Raw genomic sequence first — 16,697 nt, 5'->3', positions numbered from 1 at the left:
TACTTTCAATGTCCTCCTCTTTAACCTGTATGTGGGTGCGTAGATGGCTCGATAACTTGAATGGCGATCGAATACTGTTGCTAGTCAGACGCGATTTTCGAACGTGGGAGCCATACCGGGGTCATCGTTTTTACGTTTGTGTGCAGGAAAGGCAGCAACGTGGAGATTTATAGCCAACTGCTATGCCCAATGGTGTTGGTTCACTCCAATAACTGCTCCATCGATGGGCAAAGACGTTCCAAAAAGGCATATAGGAATTTTGAGGGTTTTTTTTGGGGGGTTTGTTGGCAAATTGGAGTTGCATTCGTTTATGGACCAAATGGTTCAAACAAAGCTAAATATCTGCCAATCAGCAGGCATGATCTGTTTTTATTTTGCCAAACCGGATATTGATTTTGAACCAGTTGACATTAGAATTTGGCATTTATTTAAGGATTCAGCAAGCACTCCATTACTTTAGCAAACAAACTAATATCGCTGGTTTTTGTAGCATCGATGTGAACTGTACCATGTTGATTATGATCATGTCCGGGTCCATCATCAGTTCTACTGTCAATCAATATTTTTAGTAACATAATCGTTGGTATATTGTATTTCCTTCACATATCGAATTCGATCCCAACCGTCCCCTTATAGCAAGAATTGACTCTCCGGTTTTGTGGTATAAATAAGCCAAGTAAGAAATTTTATGACTAGCATTAACCTAGCTAACATGAGCCAATGACAAGGAGGTGATGATTATCTTTAAATTACTGTAAGATAAGCTTGACATGAAAGTGGGTCGTCATATGGAGTACGGAGCGAAAATTTGCTGCACGTCTAATGCTAAACTTGATTTTCAACAATGTTTATTATTTTTAATTATTAAATTAAATGAGGCACGGTGGCGTATTCTCAGCTCTTCTTGAGCTGATTTTGTAGTAATTTCTCAAAGCATTTTCTCCTTGTTTTTTGGCTTATCCTGGGCTCCATGCTGGTCGTTTCAGTCGTTTAGTTTTACTAAAAGATTTAAAAAATATTCACAATAAAATTTTTTTTAATAATAGTAATAGGCCGCCTCCTGGTTAGCAAAATATTCGTTCGAAAATAGAAACATATTTTACCTCCTTCTAGTCTTTCAAATATGTCTGCAATCTAATGATCATTCGAACCAGGGATTTATTTTACGTATAGAATTGGATAGAAACAATTAATATAGAATAGATTCATATGAGTTATTTTTTATTTATATTTTAGTAGTACGGCTTACCGCCATATTGAGCGCATATGAAACATTGCAGAATGCGCTGTATTTTTAGTTTAGTTTCAATCTCTTTAAGCTTATTTGGTATATTTAGTAGTAATACAGGAACAGTGTTGTAGTTGCACAGTACTTTCTTATTTTTCTTCTTATTTTATTTATAAACTCGAATTTGATTGATCATTATCATTTATTATCCTTCGGCAGTTTGTGTGCCTCATAATCTCATAATTAAACTTGACTGTGGGACAATATTTGAGATCCTTTTTGTTACTAAACCTGCACAATATATTTTAAATATTTATACCCCATTTAGATGCGTATGAGCTTCTTAAGAAGCACGTCTCATATTTCGAAAATTCACGTCGATATAGATTTATCCGTTTCCAGCTCAACATCTCGGTTCGATCGTTCGATCTCAATCGTCTCGTTTATGTGGTGATTAAGCCAATAAAATGACACATAAATTTGGGCGTTAATCGTCACCTTTAGCACATCGAATGCACAAAACCCACAACACATGAGATGATCAGTTACCAGGCGCACGACAAAGAAATAAAACATCTTGTTTATAGTTTTTAGCTTTGTTAAAATTTGTGTCCCCGTTTACAAACGCATTAATCGAAGCTGGGCGATTGGTCGGGCGGAATGGATTCGCATAATCCGTTCCATTGTATGCCTCTCTTGGATCGCTCATTAGAATGGAATGTGCGCTCCCACATATCCGACGGCAGTATCGTGGCTTCGATCGCCTGCTAATGGATGCACATTTATCACAAAACCAGACCACTAGAGAGACGATGCTAATTTTTCTTTTCGGTGCCCACACATCTGCTAAACGGTCGCCCAGCAGGAACAAGGAAGTGTGACGCAGTTTGTAGCTATCAATTAATATTTACAATTCGCTTTTTCTAGTGTGCAAACAGAAATGGGTATTTTGCCATCATTATAGTCTATACGCAGCCAGATCGAGCGTATAGAGGAAGGAGGTTAGCAATTGTTTATCATTTCCCCCATTTTTCCAGGTGTCGTTTAACTGTTTACACAAAAGGCAACATTATGCTGCGGGACACGAGGCGGCAAAAGAATAATAGCACCTGGCGGTGTTTGTATTTCTTTTGTAAGATTTTTTTTTTTGGAATAGAGAGCCGCAAGAGAAAGATTTCATTTAAAATTGGCAGCATCTTGTTTGACTGTGAAGCTTCCTACGCGCTTCTTCGGTCCGCTCTCGGGTTTCGGCATCCTTACCAGCGCTATAACATTATAATTTATTACCACTTTTTCACACACACACACGCCAATGTAAATAGCACACTTCCTCCACCGAGGTTCGGGAAATAAATGTGCAGCAACAAAACTTATCGACTAGCGGGTTTAACAACTTGATTCAAGTGTTCAGCTTGTTTGGCGGATATTCTTTATTCGTATTACTTTGTCACACACGAGCCACCTTTCCGGCGAAACATCTTGTTAAACATCCTCCCGGGTGAAGATAAAAACCTTCCATCGTTCGTTTGATGGATTGGTGCAGGCATAAATCAACGCTTAAACTGGTGACAAACTCGCCTACACATGTTTTGCCGGCTTTTAAAGCACACGAAGCACCGTGAGGAGGCTGTAGCTTGGTCCGATTGATCGATTGAATATGCAATAGATCTAATTAATCTTTCCCGCTTACACGGTACACAGGGACACACCACAGCAACGGGCGGGAATGACTGTAAGGAACAAAACAAATCAGTTACCTTTCAAGGTAGTTAGTGGCGATGTGTGTCGAACATTGAACGATCACACGGTGGGACAATGCGTGGACAGTTGGATGATTTGGTTGGGAGATTTTTTATTGTTATTCAAATATTTTTAAAATATTTAAATCCATTCTTACATTGAAAAGAAATTTTACAAAAGCATTACCATCCCTTCATGTCATCCATGACAGCAAAAAGACTTTAAAATGTTAGTGCGTTCACGTTCGTAAAAATCAGTTGATGCTCCATCATGACTTCATAATGACTGTATAAAGCCATCCAAGAGAGAATTGTCCTACATTTCTTTTGAGTTTGACTTTGAGATTTTTCACAATCAGGGGTAGCTACTGATTCTGAGTGATTGTGGCATGGACAATATTGTACGCACATGAACGACGGCGAGTGTTGCTTAACAATTAGACTATTGTTCAATTTTTGATTTCAACCATTTTTTTGCATTTTTTAAGATTTTGAGTTTTTACGCAATGATTTGGTTATGTTCGAGAGAAATTCAAAGTGTTTTACAAACTCTAGATGTTGATGATGCTTCTAAGCAATGTTGGTATGGATATTTGGTATAAGTATCGAGAGCAGTAGTTTGAAAATCGGATACAAAAGTGATTTTATTCCATTGTTGATCGCTGTAGTTTCTACATAGTTTTTTTTCCTTACAATTTCATTGAAAAGTTAAACTTGCATACAATTGTCATAATGCAAATTGCAAAAAAAAAAAATTAAAAAATCTTGAGTACTCCTGTTCGCCAGAAGTACAGAATTTATAGTGAAAAAAGCAGTAGCAAAATATTTTTTTGCTTTTTGATTGAGATTATTTTGTCCATTTCAATCACCATTTTATGCCATGGTGATCCACCCCTCATAAACATTCGAAATTAAAAAAAATCCCATTTTAAAATGAAGAAATTTCCACTCCATCTTGGAAACTAAGCCTGTAGGGTAAATATCAACACAGTAATGATTAGTCTGTCAAATGGAAGAATAATTTATTGACACATAATTATGACGGAACGATCCTCTGTACAACTACTGCTGCTGCTGCTGCGCTCCCTTGGGATACGATCAGATATATTGCCTTTATTCATCCATTTAACATCGATTGGCCTTCATCGGCTTCTGCCGGTCCGGAAAGGAAGTTAGCAAGCTTTCGCCCCCACAACCACACACACACACACATCCCCGCACCACTTCCAACCCCGCATTCCCTGCACGGCTGGTAAAACGCCACCGGGTTTTACTTTCGACCGTAAAAGGTGCTGGTTCTCGCTTTCCCAACGATCAGACAACAGTTTCGACTGCCGTCGTTGTTGTCAGATATGGACATGTGCGCCACCCTCCATTGGTGCGCACGTTTGTTTACCGGATAACCCTCGCAAACGGCCCACGCGCTTTGCCAGTTTTCAACGTCGCAAAACATGTCACACGTTTCCCAAAAGAAGAAGTAAAAGCGAGACGAGAGAAGATCATGCTCCAACCAGTACGCGACAACAGTACGCGGAGACGAGCAAATAAACGACGAATTGATCATTGATTGGTTCCACCCTGTTTTTGCTCTTTCTCCATGGCACACGGGCAATTTATTAGGCCCTCTTCGTACCTATCGTGATGAGGGATGATGATGACGATGACGATGTGAACGGAAGTGGCGCTAGCGCACTTCTTTCGATTCCTTTTACGGTTGATGAATAACGATGAATCATAATCAATCGGCCCTTTCCGAAATGGTGGAGTGGGTGGGTGGTAGACTTAACCCCGACGCAGTTCGTTTTCCCTTTTTGCAAGAAGAATGTGCCTTTTTTGGGGATGGTACTTCATTCGTAACCACTCCGAATTGGTATTTCTTGATTTCTTCGACCTTATGCCCCCATATGCACGCTGTACATTGTACGTCGTCCGTTTGTGATTGTGGCGTGTAAATAGTAAACAAAATTCCGCTTGTTTTGCGTATTAATGGAGGCGCCCAACTCCACACACAGCAGACACACAAGATAAGCCGTGTTGACATAATCAGAGTGTGTATTGATGTTTGCAACGGCCATCGAGGTGGTAGCATGTGACGAAACACAACAACAACCACACTCCGTTTCGGGATGGATGCGCAACACATTGCTCCACGTGCGGGGCTTTTTAATCGATCCACCGATGGTTAAAAGTCCACGCGTCCCCAGGCCTAATAGGAAAACTTGGACTTGGAAGTTGTTTCGAATGCTGCAATGTGTGGCTGCTTAACTGAAGTATTTGTGTTTGTATTTGCGCACCACAGTGAGGTTTTGAAGTGGCCGTTTATTTGATTCACGTGGACCAAGGTGTGGCATTACTAGAGGATCCAGTCTAGAATGGATGGATTATTGGTGATAGATAGATAGATAGTACACTGGTGGAATTGAGTATAAGCACATGAGTAGTGTTGAGTTAGAATCTCGAAATCTACCGGAAGGCTCAACCTTAATAAGCTGAAGACTCTGACTGCGCTCATCCTAAGGTAGCTCCCCACTCTTCTCAAATTCAGTGTATCTATTTCACTAGCAGAAAAAAAAATATTTTCGTCATTGGCGAGACAAAATTTGGTCACGTTTTACTTTACTTAGCATCGCCCTGAGGAGGTAGCTCTTCACTCTCTTCAAGCACTTCGCCCTGAGTGAGCGAAGTGCTACCGCGAGGCCTCAACTCTTACAAGTTAGTTCGCAGATGCCCTCTCTTCTTTAAGAAGAGCTTCTAAGCACAACGCTATACCAGACTAATTATTTTTTATTTTGCTTGCATATTCCATAATAGCAATGTATATTTTGTAACAAATGTGTTTATATTTTCGGATTTGCTGTGTCTCATTTTTGTGTCTCATTTTTGTGTCTCATTTTTTGAATAGTAAGACTTCGGATGGAGTGTGAAATGGAAGATTTGTGTAACTGTTTGTTAAAAAGGCTCTAACATTTATAAAATATGAAATGAATATTAACGGTAATTATTGACGCGTCTAATTATGTACGAGCCACTTCTTGCTGGTGCCTCAAACTACCTCAGCATCGCTCAGCACGGGTTTTCCCCAAGCGTTCGGCTTCCACCAATCTGGTTGGGTTTATCAGCACCTGCCACAAGGCCATCGATGCAGGCCTTTAAATCGATGCGATTTATACGGACATCAAGGCAGCTTTTGACAGTGTTCCGCCTTCGTTGTTGCTCGCCAAGCTTCAGGTTGGCGGAAGGCCAAGGCCTTCCGGGACCTACCTCCGGGTGAAGATGGAGGACCAAACCTCTCGAAGCATCAACGGGACTTCAGGAATACCACAAGGGAGCAACCTTGGTCCGCTTCTCTTCGTAATATTCCTGAACGACGTCATACGTGTGCTTCCTCCTAAATTGTACCTACCAATACGCAACCAGGAAGATCAGCTGCATCTCTAGAATGCTCTCAGCGCGTTCCAATCCTGGTGCTGTACGAATGACTTGGAGATATTCGTCGACAATTGCGTTTGCCAGAAAGCGTAATTCCTTAATCTGCACGTATGCCATTAACGACACTGCCCTTGTCAGTAAAAGCTGCGTCAGAGATCTAGGAGTGCTCCTTGACGATAAGTTGAGCTTCCATGACTAGCTAGAGCACATCGTCGCTAAGGATAATCAACTAGTTGGCATTCTGAAGAAGCTTGCGCGCGATCTTACCGACACGTTTGACGTTGAGATGCTGTACTGCTCCTTAGTTCGGTCTGTGGTGGAATATTCATCCGTGGTGTGGTGGCCCTGCGTAAATTTACACGGTTTGCACTACGTGGCTGAAGTGTCCAGGTGGACTACAATAGACGTTGCGCTTTACTTGGCCTAATTGACAATCGTATCGACTCACCGGCGATGCTCTCTGCAATCAACATTTACTCCCCGGCTAGATCGCTCCGTACTAAATCACTTTTTGACGTAGGGGAACTTCGTACTCGTTTTGGCGCCTCTGATCCGTTCCTCGTCATGTGCCGCGAATTCAACGCCGTGTGTGATCGTTTTCAACCAGACCTGTCACGCTCTGCGTTCCTTAATTGTATACGTACAGTGCGGCCAATTACTTGTTAAATTTTAAAAATGTAAATGTTAACTGTAAATGTAAAACGTAGAAAAAGACGCTTCAAGGGGGCCACATAAGGTCCGTTGAATTCAACAAATAAAATAACAAATAACAAAATACTGGACCGTTTCCCAGTAGTTAGGACTGACTATCCAAGCATCCAAGTGTAAGTCTAGTAACTAGATGGCCGGCGTGAAGGTCCTAGAAGGTCGGTAAGTCAAGAGGAGGATTAACTGTAAGATGCGATATGGACGTTAACTTTTTGTCTTTTTTGTCAAACTATACGATTTGTAGTTGTTGTTACTGTCGGGAATAAACCGGATGCAAGAATCCGCAGTTGGTGGGTCGATTTCGCGAAAAGGTGATCGATCCCGAACTCCTGGTACCTTGTCAGATCTAGTTGGATGGATAGGCTTTTTCCTCGTGGTCGACCAGAACTAGTTCCTGCCAGTGGAACCACGTATCTGCTGACAACGCGTTAGGGACGGCGGGCGTCTCAAGTATCGCTCAGGACGTTGTTAACCATTTTTCCTGCACTTGCCAGGAGAAGTATTTAACTGACGAAGCGGGGAAGCACTACTGGGGTGCGGAACTAATATCCGTAGCAAAGGCGAAGGGTATTCTCTTCTTCTTCCAAACATGAAAGTGGTTCTCTTAAAGACAAAACCATTTTTATCCGAGAAAAAAAAGAGAAAAGATTAATATGACTTGGAATCTCGATCGAACTGCTCCAAGCATAGTAAATCTGTCATTTACAGTAATTGAGCATCACAAAAATTAACTTCATACTGATTTTCTCTTAAAGCAACCCAAATTTAAAATAAAGGGTAATCAAAAGTTGGTTTTAATAAAAAAAACATCGTTCCAGATGGATCTTTTAATATCGAAACTAAAGATTAGATTCCACAATTAAAGATCATATGGATGATATGTAAAATATTTTTAGAAGTTTTAAAATGGTTTACGCTTTACTACAAGAAATGCGTCATCAAACCTATATCCAATCCACGTTCGGTCAGTCACCCTGTATGCCAATGGAAGGTCCAAACATAAGGAGGCTTGTGGAGAAAAAAAATCCTTTTAAGGCTTCTTGTATACCAAGATCTCCTATAAAACAAGAACCTTTCACAAACAAGAACCGTCCCTAGATATCTAGAGTCCCGATAGACTTCTTTAATTACAATATATCTTGTTGGATGAGGTCCTTCGTTAGTTCTTCGATTCGATAGAAAGGTCCTTTTTGAATGCGGGTCTCTAAAAACTTGTAGTCGTTTGGACGACGAGTTCTCTTGGTAGGCGTTATGGGGTCTGGTTTGAAAACGCCATTTTGACTAAGAAATTCCTTAACCCTTGAGGCACTTTAGATCACATCAGACAGATAAGAATTATGTTTTATTGTAACTGTAAATACTAGAATCGTAATTAACCTTTCAATTATTTATTTATTTATTTACAATCGATTATGACGGTCCAATGCCGTATTGTCTAACCTTTCAATTAATTTGAATTCTTTTTCTTTCTACTCTTCCCTCTTCACCAGGCACGAAGAAGATGGAGTACAAAACCAGACAATGGCACGAGAAGTGTTTCTGCTGCTGCGTGTGCAAAACCGCAATCGGCACGAAATCGTTTATTCCTCGCGAGCAGGAAATTTACTGTGCTGGCTGCTACGAGGAAAAGTACGCCACCCGATGCATCAAATGCAAGAAGGTAAGTGTGTGCGAAAAATTAATCCCGACCCGAAGATGGTAACAATGTTATTCCCTCTTCCAGATCATCACTAGCGGCGGTGTAACGTACAAGAACGAACCGTGGCACCGTGAGTGTTTCACGTGTACGCACTGCCAGGTGTCGCTAGCCGGCCAGCGCTTTACCAGCCGCGACGAGAAACCGTACTGTGCCGAATGTTTCGGTGAGCTGTTCGCGAAGAGATGCACCTCCTGTACCAAGCCCATCACTGGTGAGTAGCTGTGCCGCGCTGTGCCGCTCGAACTCTCCCGGAGAAGAAGAAGAAGGTCACGTCCTTATTGTAACATCGGTAACATTTCTTCTTCTTTTTTTTACCCCACAAACGTAGGCATTGGTGGTACGCGCTTCATCTCGTTCGAGGATCGCCACTGGCACAACGATTGCTTCATCTGTGCCATGTGCAAAACGTCGCTGGTTGGGCGCGGTTTCATCACCGACGAGCAGGACGTCATCTGTCCCGAGTGCGCCAAGCAGAAGCTGATGTAAACGCTGAAGCGAACGCCATAATCATCTTATCCTCTTCTCGTCATCATCATCGTCATCAGTTTCATCAACATCTTCCTTCATCGTTCGCTATCGCTGGAAGGATCCAGCCTGGATGAGGCCCCACGAGTGGAGGCATCCACGAAGCGGTATCTTTCGACCCACTATGAACGATGAAGGATGATCATCGCTCGTTTAAATTATTTATCCTGTTCGATCGTTTTTTTTTTTTTGTTTTTCTATCTGTATTTTGTCTCTATGTGTATTAAGAAATCTTTCTTCTTCTCTTGTGAATGTATGTACGCAAGCAAGCAAAGTAGAAGTATTCGATTGCGTTTGTTTTTAAAAGAGCCGTTAACAGAGCCATCATGATGAAGAAAAGTAGCGTTTTCCTTTCCTTCCCGCTTCCCTCCCCCTCTAAGAAGAAGAAAAAGAAGCAGAAGCAGTTTTGTGTTTGCAAGCGACCCTGGTGACACACATATTTAAGCATATTTAAAGAAACAAAACAAAAGAAAAAAAAAGCTTTGCAAAACGCGCGTAGTAAGATAAAAACGATGTGTAGTTAGACAGAAAGAAAGAAAGATGATATTTGCAAGGACGAGGATGAGTGTGAGCGTGTGTGCGTGAGTGGATTTTGATATGAGGAAAAGAAAGAAAGGAACGAAAGCATATGATATGATGTTTTAGTAAACGTGTGTGTACGTGTGTGTGTGTAGCGTATGCGAGAACGGCCTATATTCACTGAAGATGCCTTTTTACTATCAAATAATACACAAAATCACACACACACACAGATAGAGCTGCGCTGTGGCCAAATTTTGCCGTTGTTTTTTTGTGTTTAAACCGCAGCAGCTGTAGGGCAAATAAATAAAAAATCGATTAATAATGTTTAAATCACACGCGCGTTACACGAGAGAGAGAGAGTGGGCTGTGCAGATACACTCGCAATGCCCGTTTAGTCATTTCATGATGGTACCTTCTAGATGCCAATGTTGTTACCGCTTGTGTTTACCCGAAACACTTGTTACATATGCTCTGTTCTGCCCGCCCGTCTATCCTATCCGATGCAAATCTCTCTTTCGTGTGTTATTTCTTGTATTGCGTTTGCCTTTTTAGCTTTATAAGTGAATCGTTAGCGGGAGGGAAAAAAATATATCAACAAACAATCGGGATTTTTTGTGTGCGTGTGTGTGTGATCGAGACATGTCATGAGAAAACCTACCAGGATACGATAACCTATGTAAATTTGATAGCCAGTATACACAGAAAAGAAAACGGTTGAAAACGGAGTAGAGAAGAAAGAAGAAAACAGAGGAAAACAGCAAAGGTAACAAATTGGGACACTGCTAAACCTTCTCCTTTACCAAAACACACATACACTGTGTCACAGTGTCACGAATATGTGAACCCGAAGGATGGTCAAAAGGCGCGCCTCTCGTAACGTCTTGCTTTCAAATTATTTATTTGTTATCAAAACCACAAAAGGAAGGGATAGAAAAGCAGCAAAACATCATAACATCATATTCATAAATGATACACCTGTATAAAACGGTGCGGAAAGAGTTACGAAAGAGGAAGGGAGTAAAGCATAGAAATCACACACCCACTAAAATTAAAGCTAATAAACAAAAAGATAAATTCTTTAAATAAAACATAAACGAAATAAACAAACAAACAACAACAAAAAAAAACGAATAAAACAATGTAAAAATGAAACAATTTTCTCTCTCTCTCTCTCTCTCTTTTTCTCTCTCTCTCTCTTTCTCTTTCAATTAATATTTTTACCATTGCTTAAACGCGGGTATTTTTATTTACATTGCTTTTCCCGCTAACAGTGTTCTCTCTACCAAGTTAACCGATTTAAATAAAAAAAAGAAGGATGCTTTAGGTTGCTCGACCTTATAAAGAGGTTGCGTTATAAAGCTTGTAAAGAAAGATAGAGGAGAAACTATTTAAATATACGCCTACAAAACGATACATAGTTTTTTCTATAGTTTGTTACGCTTTTATTTATTTCTTTTCCAATCACATCTAAGACCAGTGGAAGAAAACGCTAGTAGTGGTGTGTGTGTGTTAAATAATTAAGCACAATAAACAAAACACAACCTGTGGCCTTTCTGTATATTAAAATACGAGTATAAACGATAGTCATAATATAAATTACGGCACATTGTACATTTAGAGGTGAAAAAAAACCCCAACAAAACAACACTTAATTCTCGCTAACAAACAATGTCCTGTTATTGCTTACTAGGAGTTAGGAAAATTGTGTAATGTAATAAAAATGAATAATAATCATCAAATTCAATGAAAGTTGTTATTATTTAAAGGTAGTGAAGTTTTGGTTTGAAAGAAAAGGAAAAACAAGCAAATAATAAGGTAAGTGTATTAAAGTAAGCTTATCTTTTTCATCTTCTTCGAATTTAATATAGATAACTTTATAATTAAATCCTCTATCGCGCACAAAAAAAGATTCTCCGAATAATCATTATATTAGTTTACCATCGTCCTTACATTTATTATTCTCAACAAGGAAAGAAAGAAAAATTTCATGCCAAATTAAATTTATTATCCAAAATGAAAGAAATACATTTTCATTACAAATTAGATTGTATTAGATCAAATTAGATCGCAGCCAAATTATTTCCTCCCTCCTATGAAGAAAAATTATCCCCCAAAATCGTTTTGTACCGGAAAGCGTAGCGAAATTTTACACCAAAATTTGATTTCGAGTAACAGGAAAGCATACTAGTGCAGGAGGTAGCGTTTTGACGCAAAAACATCGAATTTGGCTCAGTTGGTAAAAAAAACACCGCCAAGTTATATGCGGTTTGCATATTTTGCGGCGTACAGAAACAAAAGCTTAACAAATTATGGATCGCTAAAGCTTTTTAAACCTGTAGAGCGGATTGCATATTGGTAGGCGCAGAAAAGTTCATATCAAAAGTGTTTGAAATATTTCCAAAAATTTGAAATTTTTATTTAAATTTCTCAGTTTGAAGCACGTATCAGATTCCTACGATGCACGAAGTCAGTTAAAAATGAGCTAGTTATCCCCGATTTTCCACAGAGAAACCCTTTATGGAATACATAATTGAGCGGGGGGATGGGATGGAGGGATTGGGGTGAGATGTTCGACAAAAAGATGTGCGGTTAACGTTTAAATTCCACGTGAATGCTGTTTTTTCCGCAATAACTGTTTGAGGGAATGGAGGGATCGGGTTGGGGTGTTCGACAAAACGATGAGCGGGCCAAAGACGCATCCAACGGTATGTGGAACGCTTCGATCGGACTAAAACGGACGGCAAGTTATCGCCGATTTAGCGATCCGATTAGAATGCTGTTTTTTCCCCAAAAACTGGGTGAAGGGATGAAGGGATCGGGGAGGGATTTTGGACAAAACCAAGCGCGACTCAAAAACGCATCTAACGGTATGCCGAGTTTTCCGACATAACTGCAAATGATCGAGTGAGCACGAGAATGCTGTTATTTTCCGCAATAACTGGGTGAGGGGGTGAAGGGATCGGGTTGGGGAGTTCAGCAAAAACATGCGTGACCTCAAGACGCGTACAACGGTATGCCGAACGCTTGGATCGGACTAGGAATGGCCGAGTTATCGCCGATTTTCCATGGGAATGCTGCTGGCAGATTTCCTCCCCCCTCCCCCATCCAGGTGTTGGAAAATACCCCTTAGTTCCCTTTAATATTCAAAACCATTTTTTGGAGGTATTTTTAAAAGATAGTTCAAGAAAGAAATAAAAATGTGACTAACAAAACTTCAAATGGAAAGTCAAACTTAATTTCGAACGGAAAAATATTTGTCGTGACGGAAAGAAATAATTTTCTGACCACTTTTTAAATTTCCATTTGCTACCTCCTCGAATTTATGCTCTCCTGTTACTCCTGGTCGAATTTTGCCGCATCGAAAACCGAGCAATTTTGGCACAAAAATCCGCCCCGGAGCGACTGATACTAACAGGAGAACATGATTTCAAGGAGGTAGCTCGGGTCGGCCAAAAAATTCCAAATCCAGTTTTAATTTTCGAAATCCAATTTAAATTTGAGTTGGAAATTTTAAGTTTGGAATTCAACTTTAAATTTTGCCGCGGGATTTTACAACTGATTTTGGATTTTAAATTTGGATTTGCAATTTTTTAGCCGACCCGAGCTACCTCCTCGAAATCATGTTCTCCTGTTAGTATCAGTCGCTCCGGGCCGGATTTTTGTGCCAAAATTGGTCGGTTTTCGATGCGGCAAAATTCGACCAGGAGTAACAGGAGAACATGAATTCGAGAAGGTAGCAAATGGAAGTTTGAAAAGTGGTCAGAAAATTATTTCTTTCCGTCACGATAAATATTTTTCCGATCGAAATTAAGTTTGTCTTTCCATTTGAAGTTTTTTAGTCACATTTTTATTTCTTTCTTGAACTATCTTTTAAAAATACCTCTAAAAAATGGTTTTGAATATTAAATGGAACTAACGGGTATTTTTCAACACCTGGGTGGGGGAGAGGGGGGAGGAAATCTGCCAGCAGCATTCCCATGGAAAATTGGCGATAACTCGGCCATTCCTAGTCCGATCCAAGCGTTCGGCATACCGTTAGATGCGTCTTGAGGTCACGCATGTTTTTGCTGAACACCCCAACCCGATCCCTTCACCCTCTCACCCAGTTATTGCGGAAAATAAGAGAATTCCCGTGGAAAATCGGCGATAGCTTGCCCATTTTTGGTCCAATCCTGGCTTTCGGCATACCGTTAGATGCGTATTGAGGCCACGCATGTTTTTGCTGAACACCCCAACCCGATCCCTTCACCCCCTCATCCAGTTATTGTGGAAAATAAGAGGATTCCCGTGGAAAATCGGCGATAGCTTGCCCAATTTTGTTCCAATCTTGGCTTTCGGCATATCTTTAGATGTGCCTTGAGGCCACGCATGTTTTTGCTGAACACCCCAACCCGATCCCTCCACCCTCTCACCCAGTTATTGCGGAAAATAAGAGAATTCCCGTGGAAAATCGGCGATAGCTTGCCCATTTTTGGTCCAATCCTGGCGTTCGGCATACCGTTAGATGCGTCGTGAGGCCACGCATGTTTTTGCTGAACACCCCAACCCGATCCCTTCACCCCCTCACCCAGTTATTGCGGAAAATAAGAGGATTCCCGTGGAAAATCGGCGATAGCTTGCCCATTTTTGGTCCAATCCTGGCTTTCGGCATACCGTTGGATGCGTCTTGAGGCCACGCATGTTTTTGATGAACACCCCAACCCGATCCCTTCACCCCCTCACCCAGTTATTGCGGAAAATAAGAGGATTCCCGTGGAAAATCGGCGATAGCTTGCCCATTTTTGGTCCAATCCTGGCGTTCGGCATACCGTTGGATGCGTCTTGAGGCCACGCATGTTTTTGCTGAACACCCCAACCCGATCCCTTCACCCCCTCATCCAGTTATTGTGGAAAATAAGAGGATTCCCGTGGAAAATCGGCGATAGCTTGCCCATTTTTGGTCCAATCCTGGCTTTCGGCATACCGTTAGATGCGTATTGAGGCCACGCATGTTTTTGCTGAACACCCCAACCCGATCCCTTCACCCCCTCATCCAGTTATTGTGGAAAATAAGAGGATTCCCGTGGAAAATCGGCGATAGCTTGCCCAATTTTGGTCCAATCTTGGCTTTCGGCATATCGTTAGATGTGCCTTGAGGCCACGCATGTTTTTGCTGAACACCCCAACCCGATCCCTCCACCCTCTCACCCAGTTATTGCGGAAAATAAGAGAATTCCCGTGGAAAATCGGCGATAGCTTGCCCATTTTTGGTCCAATCCTGGCTTTCGGCATACCGTTGTACGCGTCTTGAGGCCACGCATGTTTTTGCTGAACACCCCAACCCGATCCCTTCACCCCCTCACCCAGTTATTGCGGAAAATAACAGCATTCTCGTGCTCACTCGATCATTTGCAGTCCTGTCGGGAAACTCGGCATACCGTTGGATGCGTCTTGGAGCCGCGCTTCGTTTTGTCCAAAATCCCTCCCCGATCCCTTCATCCCTTCACCCAGTTTTTGGGGAAAAAACAGCATTCTAATCGGATCGCTAAATCGGCGATAACTTGCGTAGTTTTAGTCCGATCGAAACGTTCCACATACCGTTGGATGCGTCTTTAGCCCGCTCATCGTTTTTTCGAACACCACGACCCGATCCCTCCATCCCTTCACCCAGTTATTGCGGAAAAAACAGCATTTCCGTTGAAAATCGACGGTTACTTGGTTAATCCTGGTCCGATCGGGACATTCTACATACCGTCGACGTGACGATCGACGGGTCGATATCGGGACGTTCTCAATCGGATCAAAACTGAGCGAGTTATCGCCGATTTTTCACGGGAATGTTGCTGGCAGAATTTTCCGATAGTTTCTGGGATCAGATTAGCCCGTGGAAAATCGGCGACAACTCGCTCAATTTTGATCCGATCGGAATGATCCGCATATCGTTGGATGCGTCCTTGAGTCGTGCATTTTTTGTAGAAAATCCCACCAAGACTCCTCCATTTTCGAACGGATCAGCTTGGAACCCCTTGAGAACCAGGGAAGATCTACCTCTGTCCCTATACCATACGACTGTTCTCATCTTCACTGCTCGGAAAACCCTTTTATTATGGAATAGTGTTGCCTGCGATTTCACTGATCCTATATGCCTCAAGCTATTATTCTACTTGCTGGTCAAGTTGGATTCTACTTGCTGGTCAGGCTGTTGGAGTACTGCTTGATGATTTTAATCACGTCAATCCACTGATCAATCCTTCTTCATTGTCTCGCTTCTTCTGTACTCTGTGTTGATGCACCATCGTTGCTGCAATCGATTGTTTGCTATGTATATTCTCATTCCCTTCGTGATCCACAGTTCAATCCCACACACCGCTCTGTAATAGGACCTATCCCAAACGATTTCCTGGTCGATCGTACAGCGATCACATAAACGGTCAATACCATTCTTCTTCTTGGCTAAGCGACCTTTTAAGGTCATGCTGACCATCTAATTGCTTACTTGCTGATACCACGTAGTTGTAACCCCCGTTCTCTCTACGGTGGAATGGTTCGAAAGGGATCAAAACTTCAGTCCTCCGGTCCGGTCGGTCTCCGATGTGGAGAGTCCTCCAAGATGCGCTTACTTGTTCACGCCGGGAACGCCAAATCCCTAAGCACCATCTGTTTATCGACTTCAAGGCGGCCTACGGTACCATAGATCGAAATGATCTATGGAACATAATGCAGTGGCACCACTTTCCTGGAAAACTGATCCAGCTGTTAAAGGCCATCATGAATGGGGTGCAGTGCAAAGTGAGAGTATCGAACATGCTATCAGAATCGTTCGAATCTCACAGCGGTCTGAGGCAAGGGGACGGACTCTCCTGTCTAC

General features: G+C 41.7%; 2 protein-coding genes across 6 annotated transcripts in view; both read left to right on the top strand.

Annotated features, from left to right (window-relative positions):
- LOC126561858 (four and a half LIM domains protein 2) overlaps positions 1–9,289 on the top strand; it is a 108,785-nt gene extending 99,496 nt beyond the window's left edge. For all 5 annotated transcript variants that reach the window (XM_050218205.1, XM_050218203.1, XM_050218204.1 and 2 more), the window contains 3 exons: positions 8,595–8,764; positions 8,828–9,014; positions 9,132–9,289. In XM_050218205.1, the coding sequence (XP_050074162.1) occupies positions 8,595–8,764; positions 8,828–9,014; positions 9,132–9,289 (515 nt within the window). The remainder of the gene's footprint in view (positions 1–8,594; positions 8,765–8,827; positions 9,015–9,131) is intronic.
- LOC126562617 (peroxisomal targeting signal 2 receptor) overlaps positions 1–16,697 on the top strand; it is a 491,929-nt gene that overhangs the window by 180,686 nt on the left and 294,546 nt on the right. The gene's annotated exons all lie outside the window — the stretch shown is intronic.

This window comes from Anopheles maculipalpis, chromosome 3RL, assembly GCF_943734695.1.
Source record: "Anopheles maculipalpis chromosome 3RL, idAnoMacuDA_375_x, whole genome shotgun sequence".
Classification (NCBI taxonomy): Eukaryota; Metazoa; Arthropoda; class Insecta; order Diptera; family Culicidae; genus Anopheles; species Anopheles maculipalpis.
Note: the sequence above shows the minus strand (reverse complement) of the source record. Positions and strands in the feature narration are given on the sequence as shown.